General features: G+C 48.4%; 1 protein-coding gene across 2 annotated transcripts in view; it reads right to left on the bottom strand.

Annotated features, from left to right (window-relative positions):
• LOC140395241 (procathepsin L-like) overlaps window positions 1–12,492 on the bottom strand; it is a 58,249-nt gene extending 45,757 nt beyond the window's left edge. Inside the window, exons 1-2 of one of the 2 annotated variants that reach the window (XM_072482792.1) lie at window positions 12,455–12,492; window positions 1,299–1,440 (exon numbers count right to left, since the gene is read on the bottom strand). In XM_072482792.1, the coding sequence (XP_072338893.1) occupies window positions 1,299–1,440; window positions 12,455–12,477 (165 nt within the window). In that variant the 5' untranslated portion in view covers window positions 12,478–12,492. Of the gene's footprint in view, window positions 1–1,298; window positions 1,441–4,090; window positions 4,198–12,454 lie in introns of those variants that run through there. The other variant, XM_072482791.1, reaches the window with a different exon arrangement.
• Between the last annotated feature and the right edge of the window lie 3,021 nt (window positions 12,493–15,513).

Genomic DNA, 15,513 nt, shown 5'->3' on the forward strand with positions numbered 1-15,513 from the left:
AGCCGCTCTTGGGAGTTGGGACTTCTACCCTCGGAGTTCTTGATCCGCTGGGAGCCCTTCCACTGCCCACTAAAGTCTTGATTGGCACTTAATTCAGTGGGCCTTCCCAATAGTAGGTGATGCAGGGCACTCACTGGCTCTCCAGCCAGTGGGCGAGACCCGTGTCAGCTGCATTAAATTCTGCCCCAATCTTTGCTGTTTTATTGTGAATTCTGTCGGTCCTCTTATTAGAATCTGAGATTTAGAGAACTCCCTTAAGAACTTTAGGCTCAATATATTTTCAATTACATTCCACATACCCATTCCCCCCAACAGAGAACTCGGGCGGGATTCTCACAGCCCGGGGCGGGCCGGAGAATCCCCGCGCCACCCCGACTCCGGCACGTGATTCTCCGCAGAGTGGAGAATAGGCACCATTGGCACCGGCGTGGTTGGCGCAGCACCGGTCGGAGGCCGCTTTATGCGGCTGGCCCGCCGATTCTCGGCCCGGGATGGGCCGAGCGGCCATCGTGAAAACGCCGAGTCCCGCCGGCGTCGTTCACACCTGCTCTCAGCCAGCGGGAACTCGGTGTGTAAGGGTCAGGGGGGGGCGACCTGTTGGGGGGTCCGACCCAGGGGGGGCCTCCGATGTGGCCTGGCCCGCGATCGGGGTCCACCGATCGACGGGCTGGCCTCTCTGGCTGGGGGCCTCCTTTCCTACACGCCGGCCCCTGTAGTCCTGCGCCATGTTGCGTCGGGGCCGGCTCGTTGAAGGAAGCCACTGCGCATGCGCGCATTGGCACTGGTGCCACTGCGCATGTGCTCATTGGCGCCGGCACCACTGCGCATTCGCAGATCCCGCGATGCCCAGTTCGCACCGGGATCAGCAGCTGGAGCGGCGTGAACCACTCCAGTGCCGTGCGGCCCTTAGTCGTGGGGTCGGCCCGTTCACGCCATCGTAAAACACGACGGCATTTACAACGGTGTGGACACTCTGCAGCGGGATTAGAGAATCCCGCCCCTCACCTCTAAACTCCAAGTGAGAATTCACAATAATTTACCAAGTGTGTGGAATCTCTTCCCCCTTCACAGTGAGCTGAATGTTTGGGTAATAATAATATCTTTTAATGTCACAAGTATGAAGTTACTATGAAACGCCCCTAGTCGCCACATTCTGGCACCTGTTCGGATAAGCTGGTTTACCGCACAGCTGGAATTGAACCCGCGCTGCTGGCCTTGTTCTGCATTACAAACTAGCTGTCCAGCCCATTGAACTAAACCAGCCCTGGGCTCCACACTAGAACAAATTCCCCTTTTACCTCGGTGTACTGCTTCTCATTTTGTGATTTCCAGCTCTTCCAGTCTTCATCCAGTTTGGAATCAAATGTGTGGCCTGAGGCTGCAACCAGAATCGACAGCAGCACACAGCCCAGAAACAGAGAGAGCTTCATGATGGACAATCTAATGGAGAAAAACCAATGGCATCAGACATGGAGCGGACAATATTCACAGATTACTGGGTAATGACGTTTTGGTAAAAATATTCTGCAAATGTACAAATATTATCTTTCTCAATCAATTGCTGTCACCTTTTTGCATTTTAGGTTCATTGAACAGATTAAAATACTTCATGGTCAGTGGACTGGAATCTTTCTGCCATTAGGTCTACTTAATTAATGTTGTTCAATTATTTTAAACTAATTATTGAAAAGAAAAGGTTCTAAAGAAAGCCTGTGAAATTAATTTAAGTTATACTGATCTGAAGAATGATCCTCATTCAGTGATAGCATTCAAGCCTCAGAGTCACTAACCTAATGGCTCAAGTAATACAGTGGTTATGTTGCGGGGTTAGTACCATCCAGAAAATGTGTCAACTTCCACTGAATGTTTGCAAATAAAAGAAGCTGCTTTCAGTAAAATAGTGGGCTCTGAATGTGATTGATGAGGGAATTAGCCAATTAAATTAATTCTGGTCAATAAGACTGGTGTGACTTCCGGGTGCGGCGATGACCAGCTAAGTCGCACGTTTCGGCAGCTCCCGTTGGAACGGACTTTTGGGCTCTTAATAGGAGCCCCAACGGCAATTTAAACGGCCAAAAACACTGTGCGGTAAACCAGAAGGGAATCCCCCCCGGACACGCATGGATAAGAGAGAGGATAGCGGCCGGATTGCGGAGGATCCTCTGGAGCAGCGGCAAGGAAGGGAAGCTCAAAGTAAGATGGCGTCGGAAGGTGGCCGTTTGTTATGGGGCCCGGACCAACAAGAGTTCCTGCGGCGCTGTGTGGAAGAGCTGAAAAAGGAGTTGAAGAAGGAGCTGTTGGCCCCGATACTACAAGCGATTGAAGGGCTGAAGGAGGAGCAGAAGACCCAAGAGCTGGAGCTTCGGGTCGTGAAGGCAAAGGCTGCTGAAAATAAAGACGAAATACAGGGCCTGGTGGTGAAGGCAGAGATGCACGAGGCACAGCACAAAAGGTGTGTGGAGAGGTTGGAAGTACTGGAGAATAATTCGAGGAGGAAGAATTTAAGAGTTCTGGGTCTTCCCGAAGGCGCAGAAGGGGCGGACGTCGGGACATATGTGAGCATGATGCTTCACTCGCTAATGGGATCGGAGGCCCCGACGGGCCCCTTGGAGGTGGAGGGAGCTTATCGAGTTTTGGCGCGAAGACCGAAGGCTGGAGAAATACCCCGAGCTATAGTGTTGAGGTTTCTCCGCTACAATGACAGAGAGACGGTCCTCAGATGGACAAAGAAAACTCGGAGCTGTAGGTGGGACAACGCGGTGATCCGCGTATACCAGGATTGGAGTGCGGAGGTGGCGAGAAGGAGGGCAAGTTTTAATCGGGCTAAGCCGGTGCTTCACAAAAAGAAGATCCAGTTTGGAATGTTGCAACCGGCGAGATTGTGGGTCACACACCAAGGGAAGCACCACTACTTTGAGACGGCAGAAGAGGCGTGGACATTCATTGTGGACGAGAAGCTGGAATAATCTGGCGAGAGAAAGAACTTTTGGGACAAAGTGGTGGGGTGATTATGTGGGGCGAGGAAAAGGGGGGGGGATGATTTTTCAATTTGATTAATTTTGCGATCCTGTAACTTTTCTCTCTTCCCATGTTGGGGGGGGGGGGAGTATGAGGAGCTGTGGGGGCCGGCCATTAGGGGCGGGGCCGAGTGGGAAATGCGGGCTTTGTTCCCGCGCGATGGTAATTATGGCGGGAACAGGGACGCAGGAAGGAGGGGGCCGAGGACAAGGGGGGAAGCCGAGGTCAGCCAGAGTTCGCTGACTTCTGGGAGCAAAATGGGGGGTGCAATTACGCTAGAGGGGGATCTAGTGGAGGGGGGGGAGGGGGGGTTAACTGGGTTGCTGCTGCTAAGGAGAAGGGGGAGCTGTTATGGGATGGGGTGGCTGAGGTGGGAGGGCGCCGTCGGGGGGATACACGGGTACGTGGGAACCGGGAGAGGAGCTGGGTTAAAAAAGGGGATGGCTAGTCGACAGGTGGGGGGGGGGGGTAAAGAGCCTCCCAACCCAGCTGATCACGTGGAACGTGAGAGGGCTGAATGGGCCGATTAAAAGGGCACGGGTACTCGCACACCTAAAGAAATTAAAGGCAGATGTGGTTATGTTGCAGGAGACGCATCTGAAACTGATAGACCAGGTCAGACTACGTAAAGGATGGGTGGGGCAGGCGTTTCATTCGGGTTTAGATGCGAAGAACAGGGGGGTGGCTATCTTAGTGGGGAAACGGGTACTGTTTGAGGCAAAGACCATAGTGGCGGATAGTGGGGGTAGATATGTGATGGTGAGATTGCAAGGGGAGGCGGTGGTTCTGGTGAACGTATACGCCCCGAACTGGGATGATGCAAATTTTATGAGGTGTATGTTGGGACGTATCCCGGAACTGGAGGCGGGAAAGATGGTAATGGGGGGAGACTTCAATACGGTGCTTGATCCAGGGCTGGACCGGTCGAGGTCCAGGACCGGGAGGAGGCCGGCAGCGGCCAGGGTGCTCAAGGACTTCATGGAGCAGATGGGAGGGGTAGACCCCTGGAGATTTAGTAGGCCTAGGAGTAAGGAGTTTTCATTTTTCTCCCATGTTCACAAAGTATACTCACGGATAGACTTTTTTGTCTTGGGAAGGGCACTGATTCCGAAGGTGACAGGGACGGAATATACGGCCATAGCTATTTCGGACCACGCTCCACATTGGGTAGACCTGGAGGTAGGAGAGGAAAAAGAACAGCACCCACTCTGGAGAATGGATATGGGCTTATTGGCGGATGAGGGGGTATGTTTAAGAGTGAGGGGGTGCATCGAAAGGTACTTGGAGCTTAATGACAATGGAGAGGTTCAGATGGGAGTGGTCTGGGAGGCGTAGAAGGCGGTGGTTAGAGGGGAACTGATATCCATAAGGGCGCATAATGGGAAGCAAGAGGGTAAAGAAAGGGAGCGATTGCTGAAAGAACTTTTGAGGGTGGACAGGCAATATGCGGAGGCACCGGAGGAGGGACTGTACAGGGAAAGACAAAGGCTACATGTGGAATTTGACCTGCTGACCACGGGTAAGACAGAGGCACAGTGGAGGAGGGCACAGGGGGTACAGTACGAGTATGGAGAGAAGGCGAGTCGGCTACTGGCCCACCAATTGAGGAAGAGGGGAGCAGCGAGGGAGATAGGTGGGGTGAGAGTTGAGGAGGGAGAGATGGAACGGGGAGCGGAGAGAGTGAACGGGGTGTTCAAGGCATTTTATGAGAGGTTATATAAGGCTCAACCCCCGGAAGGGAAGGAGGGAATGATGTGTTTCTTGGATCAGCTGGAATTCCCTAAGGTGGAGGAGCAGGAGAGGGTGGGACTGGGAGCACAGATTGAGATGGAGGAGGTGGTAAAAGGGATTGGGAGCATGCAGGCGGGGAAGGCCCCGGGACCGGACGGATTCCCGGTGGAATTTTATAGGAAGTATATGGGCCTACTGGCCCCGCTTTTGACGAGAACCTTTAATGAGGCCAGGGAAAGGGGGCAGCTGCCCCCGACTATGTCGGAGGCAACGATATCGCTCCTTTTGAAGAAGGAAAAAGACCCGCTGCAGTGTGGGTCCTACAGGCCCACTTCCCGAATGTAGATGCTAAGCTCCTGGCCAAGGTGATGGCGACGAGGATAGAGGACTGTGTCCCGGGGGTGGTACACGAGGATCAAACTGGGTTCGTTAAGGGGAGACAGCTGAACACGAACATACGGAGGTTGCTAGGGGTAATGATGATGCCCCCACCAGAGGGGGAGGCGGAGATAGTGGTGGCGATGGACGCCGAGAAAGCATTCGACAGAGTGGAGTGGGATTATCTGTGGGAGGTGCTGAGGAGATTTGGTTTTGGAGAAGGGTTTATTGGATGGGTACAGCTGCTGTATAGGGCCCCGGTGGCGAGCGTGGTCACGAACAGGCAGAGGTCTGACTACTCCCGAATTCATAGAGGGACGAGGCATGGGTGTCCCCTGTCTCCGTTACTGTTTGCATTGGCGATTGAGCCCCTGGCCATAGCACTGAGGGGCTCCAGAAAGTGGAGGGGAGTACTCAGGGGAGGAGAAGAACACCGGGTATCCTTGTATGCAGATGATTTATTGCTGTATGTTGCGGACCAAGTAGAGGGGATGCCTGAGATAATGCAGACACTCAGGGAGTTTGGGGAATTTTCGGGGTACAAATTGAATATGGGTAAGAGTGAGTTGTTTGTGGTGCATCCGGGGGAGCAGAGCAGGGGAATAGATGACTTACCGCTGAGGAAGGTAACAAGAGATTTCCGGTACTTAGGGATTCAGATAGCCAGGAGTTGGGGAACCTTACATAGGCTTAATTTAACAAGATTGGTGGAACAGATGGAGGAGGATTTTAAGAGATGGGACATGGTGCCCCTGTCACTGGTGGGTAGGGTGCAGGCGGTCAAAATGGTAGTCCTCCCGAGATTCCTCTTTGTGTTTCAGTGCCTTCCGGTGATGGTCACGAAGGCTTTTTTCAAGAGAATTGAGAAAAGTGTCATGAGTTTTGTGTGGGCCGGGAAGACCCCGAGAGTGAGGAGGGGGTTCCTGCAGCGTAGCAGGAATAGGGGGGTGCTGGCACTACCAAGCCTAAGTGAATACTACTGGGCCGCCAATATCTCAATGGTGTGTAAGTGGATGGGAGAAGGGGAGGGGGCGGCGTGGAAGAGATTGGAGATGGCGTCCTGCAAGGGAACCAGCCTACAAGCAATGGTGACGGCGCCGTTGCCGTTCTCCCCGAAGAAATACACCACAAGTCCAGTGGTGGTGGCAACACTAAAAATTTGGGGGCAGTGGAGACGACATAGGGGAAGGACGGGAGCCTCGGTGCGGTCCCCGATAAGAAATAACCATAGGTTTGTCCCGGGGAGAATGGATGGGGGATTTGGAGCATGGCAGAGAGCTGGGGTTATGTAACTGAGAGATCTGTTCGTAGACGGGACGTTTGCGAGTCTGGGAGCGCTGACGGAAAAATATGGGTTGCCCCAAGGGAATGAATTTCGATACATGCAACTGAGGGCTTTTGCGAGGCAGCAGGTGAGGGAATTCCCGCAGCTCCCGATGCAGGAGATTCAAGATAGAGTGATCTCAGGGACATGGGTGGGGGATGGTAGGGTGTCGGATATATACAGGGAAATGAGGGACGAGGGGGGGATCATGGTGGATGAGCTGAAGGGGAAATGGGAAGAAGAGCTGGGGGAAGAGATTGAGGAAGGGCTGTGGGCTGATGCCCTACGTAGGGTAAACTCGTCGTCCTCGTGCGCCAGGCTAAACCTGATACATTCAAGGTTTTACACAGGGCGCATATGACCGGAGCAAGGCTCAGTAAATTTTTTGGGGTAGAGGATAGGTGTGGGAGATGCTCGAGAAGCCCAGCAAACCACACCCACATGTTGTGGTCATGTCCGGCACTGCAGGGGTTCTGGGTGGTGGTGGCAAAGGTGCTTTCGAAGGTGGTGGGGGTCCGGGTCGAGCCAGGCTGGGGGTTGGCTATATTCGGGGTTGCAGAAGAGCCGGGAGTGCAGGAGGCGAAAGAGGCTGATGTCTTGGCCTTTGCGTCCCTAGCAGCCCGGCGAAGGATATTGCTTATGTGGAAGGAAGCCAAACCCCCGGGCGTGGAGACCTGGATAAATGACATGGCAGGGTTTATAAAATTAGAACGGATAAAGTTCGCACTAAGGGGTTCGGCTCAAGGGTTCACCAGGCGGTGGCAACCATTCATTGACTACCTCGCAGAACGATAAAGGAAATGGGAAGGTAACAGCAGCAACCCAGGGGGGAGGGGGGGGGCCCGGGCGGGTCCTCAGGGATGTTTGTGTGTAGATATTTGTACTAGGTTATGTATATTGGATTGTTTGATTTTATTTTTGGAGAGTTATTATTTTTGATATGGCAGTTGCCATTTAGTTTATATATTATTTATTTATTTGTTAAAACGGCCACTGTTATTTATACTGCTTTATTGTTGTAAAAACCTTTGTATTGTTTTGTTTGGCCAAAAAATTTTGAATAAAATATATATTTTTTAAAAAATAAGACTGGTGTCACTATATGCAGCCATTAAAGTGCCAAAAAAACTGTTGGATTGTTATAATAATCCAACTGGTTCACTTGTTACTGAAATGTTCTTTATTCCCTAAGTGGCCGTCTTTACCTGGTCTCCATGTGACTCCAGTTCCACATTCATGTGGTTACTTGTCATCTGAACTGCCCCAGTGAGCTACTCTGCTGAATCAGAGAAACTGGGGCTGAACAATAAATGGTGTCCTTGTCAGAAATACCCACCATTCCGAGAATGCATTTTAAAAGCCCCACAACAGATCAGAGCGAAGAATTGGTGTTCTCTGAAAATGGTGCTACCATGCAAATTACCATCCTGATAATTACTGGGAACAGAGTCCTCCTGTCCCTCCCATCATAGCTTCACTGAGCAGAGAATGGAACACCAGTCTCTGACAAATGATATTTTACGGCAAATAAATGACAATTAGACTAGAATGATGATATATACACAAGTTGATATGCACACATTATATACAATGTAAATGCTTACATACAAATATTTAACATATTGTAATATTATGATCAGTTTCTTCTGGACCTTCCCATCTTGTTCTTGCTAAACTCTAAATACACTACACGACACACAGCCCCTCCTCTCTCCCTTTGCCCTCATTGTCTGATGTCAGTGGATAGAAAGCACTGTTTGAACATTATTGTATGGATAGTTTGTTAAATTTTTTATGGGATGTGGACATTGGTGGAAAAGCCAGCATTTGTTGCCCATCCTTAATTGCCCTTTAACTGTGTGTCTTACTGGATCATTGCAGAAGGCAGTTAAGAGTCAACCAAATTGCTGCATAAGCCAGACCAGGCAAGGCAGATTTCCTTCCCTGCAGGACATCGGTGAACCAGGTCTTCAACAATCAAAAAAAGGATAAGTGTCAGGGTCATCACGACTGACACTATGGGCGGGATTCTCCAGCCGTGCCCGCTAGACGACCAGAAATTCCCACCTGAGGTCAATGCGCCGTTACATGGTCTGCATCTCGCCCGTGGCGATCTTGCGGCAGGGCAAAAGAATCCAGCCCAATCTTTATATTCCAGATTTAATGTTTGAACTTCAATTCCACAAGGGATTAGGGAGGCACTTGAACCCAAGACCCCAGAGCAATTGCCTGGGCCTCAGGATTAGTGTAATTATATCACCATTTCACAACCATGGCTACATAATGCCTCGATACCCAATACCTTCCTCTAGTGCTGTGTAATAAATTACCGAAATGGCGGAATTTAGTCGGCCTGTTTGCTGCATGCACAAATCCCGTTATGACTGCAAAGGGCCAGAACGGGATTTGCACCAGCAGGATCCCAGTTTGAGATCTTTCCCAACTTATGCTGTGATCAGATTCAAGCCCAAAAATGTCACAGGAGAAGGTGCAAAAAAGATTGATTAGAATTATGCCAAAACTGAGAGGTTACTCATATCAAGAAATATCGAATAAGCTGGGGCTATTTTCTCTAGAGAAGAGAAGACAGATGGGTAACCTGATAGATGTCCTCCAGATTATGAAAGAGTTTGTTAGCGTAGGGATAAATATGAGATATTCACTCATATGGAGAATTCAGAGGAGATGTCTCTATCCACAGAATGGTTAGAATGAGGACCTCGCCATTAGAACAGGAAGTGGGAATCTTAAGGGAAAAGTCGACAAGCAGATGAGGAAAAGAGGAACAGAATGAAAAGCTGATCGGGTGAGATAATGAGGGGTGGGAGGAGCCTCATGTGGAGCATAGAGATGAGCATGGACCTGTTGAGCTGAATGACCTGTTTCTGTACTTTCAATACATTGTAATACTTGCGAGTTTGACATTTCCAAGCCCTCCTAGATTTAGTTCCCCTTTCCTCTTTTTTTTACAAACTTGTCATTCTGTTTGATGGCCATTGACCTCACCTTAGTTTCTCCATTGAAAAATAAACCCCCTTTGTGCTCTCACTCTGCCAATTTCTAGAGTACGCCATTGAGCAGAATCCGGACTGGAGCAGCCGTATCAACACTCTGGCTGTACATGCAGGGCAGAGGCTGGGTATTCCGAGACAAGTGTCTCACCGTCTGACCATTCAGAGTTTCGGCAAAATCTCCAAGTCAGGAGTGTGATGGAATCATCACCACTCGCCTGGAAGGTGCAGCCACAACAACACACCATCCAGGACGGAGCATTTCACTTGATTGGTGCTCCTGCTACGAGACTCAGTTTCTCCTGCACCGTGTACCACAAACTACAGCTACAGTACGTACTATCTACAGGATGTACTGCAGCAAATTAACAAGGCTATTTCTTCCTTTACAACCTCTAACACCAAGAACAAGAGCAGCAATGTCTTGGGTACAACCCCAGCTCCACATTCCTCTCCAAGTCACGCACCATCCGGACTTGGACATATATTGCTGCTCTCTCGTCATTGTCATGGGAATTTCTATTGAAGGAGATTTTTGGAGCACCTTCACTACAAGGATTGCAACAGTTTAAACAGAAGGTTCCCCGCCAGCTTCTCAAGGCAGCTTGGGATGGGCAATAAATACCGGTCTTACCAATATCCTGGAAACAAATACAAAAAGTAACATGGAGGAGAAGGAGTTAACTAACCTGGTGATTAACCTGAAAAATGTTGAACTACTTTCCCAGAATACTGAAACCGGTGAATTTATCCCCCATTCCATCTGGACGTACACACAGAATGGGAACTGAACCCATCCCATTCCACCCAATTAATCAATGAACACTGTCTGTGCGGAGTCTGCACGTCCTCCCCGTGTCTGCGTGGGTTTCCTCCGGGTGCTCCGGTTTCCTCCCACAGTCCAAAGATGTGCAGGTTAGGTGGATTGGCCATGATAAATTGCCCTTAGTGTCCAAAATTGCCCTTGGTGTTGGGTGGAGGTGTTGAGTTTGGGTAGGGTGCTCTTTCCAAGAGCCGGTGCAGACTCAGGGGGCCGAATGGCCTCCTTCTGCACTGTAAATTCAATGATAATCTATGATTAATCTAGGACAAAGGTTCGGCACAACATCGTGGGCCAATGGGCCTGTTCTGTGCTGTATTTTCTATGTTCTATGGAAGGAATGAGACAGAAACTTTGTATTAACAAACTCACCTTGGAGAGATCCTCCGAGCAGCTCGACTGAACGGCGGGTGTCCTCCCACATTATATACACACACAGCCTCCCAGAACCCATCTTTCATATCTATGGACACATCATTGATTGGGAAATGGAGGACAGTAACGAACAAATGATGTAGGATTGTCTCATGACTCTCAGAATGTTGCTCAAGAATCAAATTCCTCTTTTCAAAGGGAATATGGTAATAATACTTTGAAATGTAATATTTGGATGACCACCTCTTTTTAATTTTTGATTAGTTTCTATTTATCTCAACCACTGGGTGTCTGTAAAGCTGCACTTAGATCCCATTAAGGGTGGCCCAGACTTTTTTAAGAGCCGCTGATGCCAAATAACCTGTCCATTGGCCTTGCTGTGTTCCAGGCACATCAAGCAGTGTAATCAGCATGAGTGAACTGACCCTGTGTTCCAGCTCTGACCAGCTCACTACACTACAGGTATACACAGTGTCCACCTTTCCAGGAACACAGGCCTAAAATTTAATTGTTACATTGGATCCTATTTCTATATTTTTTTATTGATGAATTATAAATTATCAGTAGAAACAGTGTCAGCACTGGGAAGGAAAGATTTTGTGGACTGTTTTAACCCCCCCTGCCAGCATCAAACAGGTTAATCATGGGCCAGGTAATGAGATATCTTCCTCTTCTCCTTTTCAACCTCAGCAAAACACCACTAGTGGGAAAATAGGAGGTGGATTAGTCTGTGCAACCCCTCAAGCCTACCCACACAAAATTTCTGACAGTGTTCATTTGCACTCATTTGACATCAGTGGTACTCAAAACAATCATTTGGCTATCATTTGTCATTTATTGCACTTAGAAGCAGTCATTTAACGATCAATTCACATTGCAAGTAACATAACTGGCCTCAATGTCATCAATTACCTCAAACCACAATGCTCAAACATTTGCAATTGGCAATACTATTTTAGCATTTGGACACCAAAATCACAAAGTTCATTTTCCATAGTTATGAACTTCCATACCTTCAAACATTCTGAAATGAAATGAAATGAAAATCACTTATTGTCACACGTAGGCTTCACATGAAGTTACTGTGAAAAGGCCCTAGTCGCCACATTCTGGCTCCTGTTCGGGCAGGCTGGTACAGGAATTGTACCGTGCTGCTGGCTTGCCTTGGGCTGCTTTAAAAACCAGCTATTTAGCGCTGTGCTAAACCAGCCCCTGGAGTTGACAAGTTGACAAGGGGGAGTCAGTCGATGTGGTATATTTGGACTTTCAGAAGCGTGTGTGTGAGGTTATTCACTTTAGAAGCAAAAGCAAGAAGGATAGCTTTGAGCACATTGGATTGCTTTGTGTGCTTTGGATAACTTTGAGCACATCGGATAGCTTTGAGCACATTGGACAGCTTTGAGCACATTGGATAGATTTGAATGTATTGGTTTCAGTGCGAATTGGCAAACATTCAGACCCCTGAGCACACAGAGGGACATGTGTATAAATGCTCTGGCGACCCGAGAAGGTAAATTAAACAACATTTAATTCATAAAAATAAAGTAAAGGCCGCAACACAGCTTACAGTTCACAGTCCCAATCGGAACTACCGAAGTGCGGGTCCCAGTGCAGGCCGGCTTTTAAAGAGTGAATCTCGACCCCCAGCTGGATGGGCCTCCGCCACTAGCCGGCAAGCTCATATTCTACGTGTTCCACAGGGAGATCAATCGATGTGTCCCCTTGGGTCTCATGAATGTTATTATAATGTGCCCAACTACATATCTCTGCACAGATCCATGCCATATCTCCACTTACCCTTGCCATTTGCAGCAAATCATTGAATCCCTTGCTGCATTGAAGCAACGCGCAGTGCTCCACATTGTGCCCAATGACCTAGATGATGATTTTTGACCAGGCCGTTTTGGTCAGCTGGGATAGCCTTCCTCTGCCATCCCTGGGAATGAAAATGCTCCTCCTGGCACTGACCTCCTGAGCCAGGATACTCAGACACCTACTTGTGAAACTGGCACACATTGCACATCCGACTTGCCGCCTGCCTTTCCTGACCACTGGCCATTTCTGCACAACAGGGATTTTATAATAAAAGAAAAATCTGCAGATGCTGGAAATCTGAAATAAAAACAGAAAATGTTAAATAAGCTCAGCAGGTCTGGCAGCACCTTTGGAGAGAGAAACAGTATTAACGCTTTGAGTCTGTATACCCCTACTACAGGAAAGTTATGATAATGATTACAGGTAACTCCCTCAGTCTGCCCCAAAATGTGTGGCAGTCTTCAGGGATCTGCCTCCTCCAAGCGCCCCTCCCCCCTCCCCCCGCCTCCTCTCCCTATTCCCAATGGGTCCCCATTAGACCCATCACCCAACGCATCCCCAGCCTCCGTGCAGTGCGTGCCAGTCCAGCTGACATGTTTTACATCGGGTGGGCCTTAATTGGCCACCCAGCGGAATGTCGTCTTAACAATTGGATCGAGGCTAGGAGCGGATTATAAATCCACTTCCAGCCATGCAGATCTTGGGAGCACCCAGAGGGTAAAATTCAAGCCTCAATTAACAAAGTGAGTCTTAAATTAAATTAACTAAATAACATAAGTTACAATGGCAGGACAGATGATATATTGCAGCTGTAGCATGTGGGTGATTTTGAATGCCAGTTCGATCCATGACAAAGGCTGTTGCAGAAAGTGTAAGCAGCTTGGGGAAGTCCGCAGCAGGATTATTTATCGAGAGGCCAAACGGTAAACGCTGCGCAACATAAGGGAAGAAGGGAGATAAATATCTGGACACTTTGTTCCAGAAGATGGCCACTCCTCTGAGAAGAGGGTCTTCTGTTTTGGTCAGCAGTGAGGGACTGAAAGATGCGATTGTGCGTGAAGAAGGTAACGGGACTGTAGTGGAGGATCAAGAAATCATTTTGTTTTCTCAGAGGGAATGAGAAAGTTTGGCCAGACTGGACTCATTTCCACTGGAGTTCAGAAGACTCGGGTGACTTGTTTGAAGTGTATAAGATGCTGAACGGTCTTAACAAGGTGGATGTGGAAAGGACGTTTGCTCTTGTTGGTGAGCTCAGATCCAGGGAGCACTGTTTAAATTTAGGGATCGCCCTTTTAGGACACCGATGAGGAGAGTTTTCTTCTCTGAGTGTTGTGTGCCTTTGGAACTCTCTGCCTCAGGAGGCGGTGGAGGAGGGCGGGGGTTGGGGAAGGGGTCACTGAACATTTTTAAGGCGGGGTGGATCGATTCTTGCTCGGTAGGAGGATCGAAGATTATTATGGGTAAATCAGAACGTACAGCTGGCTGATCTTATCAAATGGCGGGTCAGGTTTGAGGGGCCAAATGGCCTTCTTCTGCTCTAGTTTGCTATGTTCATCATTGGGCCAATGTGCAATACAAAGCGCCACATGGCAGAATGGAACTGGAATGTTGCTGAACAAAAGAAACACACTGTTGAAACATATCACTATTTTTTAGCAATACGCAGTGTGTAATAATCAGATGAACGAAACAATATAGCTTAATTTGGTCAAGTTTCAAAAGAGGAATGATCTGTTACCAAGTAACAGTAAATAATAGCAAAGGAGAGATTGATTTAAGAGGGAAAATGAGAGTAAACATGCAAGTAACTGTAAAAGCTTCTATCTCTCTCTCAACCTTTCCACACCCTGATGGTGCTTAGGTCAGACTTCCATCTGTAGCTAATTATTCCTGGGACAGGTCGCTAGTCTGTCGCCAGGAAACACGACACCTCCTGGGCAGTCCATCTGGAGACGGCACAGGGCCAGGACCACAAAGCAAGACACTCACACAGTCACCACGTGCTGAGTACCAAGTTTGATGTATAAATAGTTTAATGGAATAAAACTGCGTTGTACCAATCGCAACCGTGTTGGTTCGTCTGTACCTCAGAGCACCCAACACTTCACATACATCTCTCTGTCTGTGAACAGAGGTAGCACAAGGTTAAGTCATCTGTGATAGTGACTCGAGTAACAAGATATTAATGTAGCCTTTGAAAGTCTCATTGAGAAACAGCGAGATGGAGAGAAAGTGAGAGCAGGAAAAGAGGAAAGGAATGTCAGAAAAAGGTGTGATATCTCTGAGTGCCACAATGAGTATTGTGGTGCCACACGCTTAGATTTTTAACAAACACGGTGAGAGGTTTATTAGATGTTGCTCATTCACGGTTAAGATGGAGAACATGCAAAACACTGCTAATGTCACTACAGAACTTGTGATGTTGCACCAGCAGGAATGTATTCTCTGACACATAACATCCCTCCCTCTTTATTTCTTTAGTGACAACAAATATTTCAACATTATTACAACAGACTAACTTATGTATTATCTCTATGCACATATACAACTTAATGAGACAGTCCCTCAGGTGGATGTCTATGCGTTTTGGGTTAGAACATAGAACATTACAGCGCCGTACAGGCCCTTCGGCCCTCGATGTTGCGCCGACCTGTGAAACCACTCTCAAGCCCATCTACACTATTCCCTTATCGTCCATATGTCTATCCAATGACCATTTGAATGCCCTTAGTGTTGGCGAGTCCACTACTGTTGCAGGCACGGCATTCCACGCCCTTACTACTCTCTGAGTAAAGAACCTACCTCTGACATCTGTCTTATATCTATCTCCCCTCAATTTATAGCTATGTCCCCTCGTGCTAGACCTCACCATCCGAGGAAAAAGGCTCTCACTGTTCACCCTATCCAATCCTCTGATCATCTTGTGTGCCTAAATTAAGTCACCTCTTAACCTTCTTCTCTATCACGAAAACAGCCTCAAGTCCCTCAGCCTTTCCTCATAAGATCTTCCCTCCATACCAGGCAACATTCTGGTAAATCTC

The sequence above is a fragment of the Scyliorhinus torazame genome, chromosome 18 (genome assembly GCF_047496885.1).
Source record: "Scyliorhinus torazame isolate Kashiwa2021f chromosome 18, sScyTor2.1, whole genome shotgun sequence".
NCBI classification, from domain to species: Eukaryota; Metazoa; Chordata; class Chondrichthyes; order Carcharhiniformes; family Scyliorhinidae; genus Scyliorhinus; species Scyliorhinus torazame.